At 57.2% G+C, this 437-nt stretch overlaps 1 protein-coding gene across 1 annotated transcript in view; it reads left to right on the top strand.

Moving 5' to 3' along the window:
- PIK3R6 (phosphoinositide-3-kinase, regulatory subunit 6) overlaps window positions 1-437 on the top strand; it is a 12,993-nt gene that overhangs the window by 4,877 nt on the left and 7,679 nt on the right. Inside the window, exon 7 of the mRNA XM_010133890.1 lies at window positions 310-433. Coding sequence (XP_010132192.1) covers window positions 310-433 — 124 coding nt within the window. The remainder of the gene's footprint in view (window positions 1-309; window positions 434-437) is intronic.

The raw sequence follows: 437 nt of genomic DNA, 5'->3' as shown, positions 1-437 counted from the left end.
AGCCCTGATTCTTGGGCAGTGAGTTCCATAACCATTGCCCGAGGGGCAAGCTCGTGAAGCAGCCTTCCTTCATGTGGGGTGTTGGGGTCAGATTGGGGGATTATGGGGGGAGAGGGGCGAAGGAGATGAGGAGAGAACCCCTGTGGGATAGGCTGCAGCAGGACATGCCCGGAGTCCTCATCTGAGTGATACTGAGCTCTCTGTCTGAAATGGGACTGAAAGGATGACTCCTCTTGGACCCACTGCTCAGGACTAGGGCTTGGGCTGGCTTCAGTTGTATTTTCCTCCTCAAGCTCCTTCTGCCCACAGGGAAGGAACTGGTGCTCTTCATCCGCCCGCTGTCTCAGAGCTGCGAGCCTGACTGCCTGAGCCAGGACCTGGATAACTTCGAGATCCAGGACATCATTTCAGACTGCGAGTGCTGCGAGCGGACCCGC

Source organism: Buceros rhinoceros, unplaced genomic scaffold (assembly GCF_000710305.1).
Source record: "Buceros rhinoceros silvestris isolate BGI_N320 unplaced genomic scaffold, ASM71030v1 scaffold31463, whole genome shotgun sequence".
NCBI lineage: Eukaryota > Metazoa > Chordata > Aves > Bucerotiformes > Bucerotidae > Buceros > Buceros rhinoceros.
This window is presented reverse-complemented; position numbering and strand designations above follow the sequence as displayed.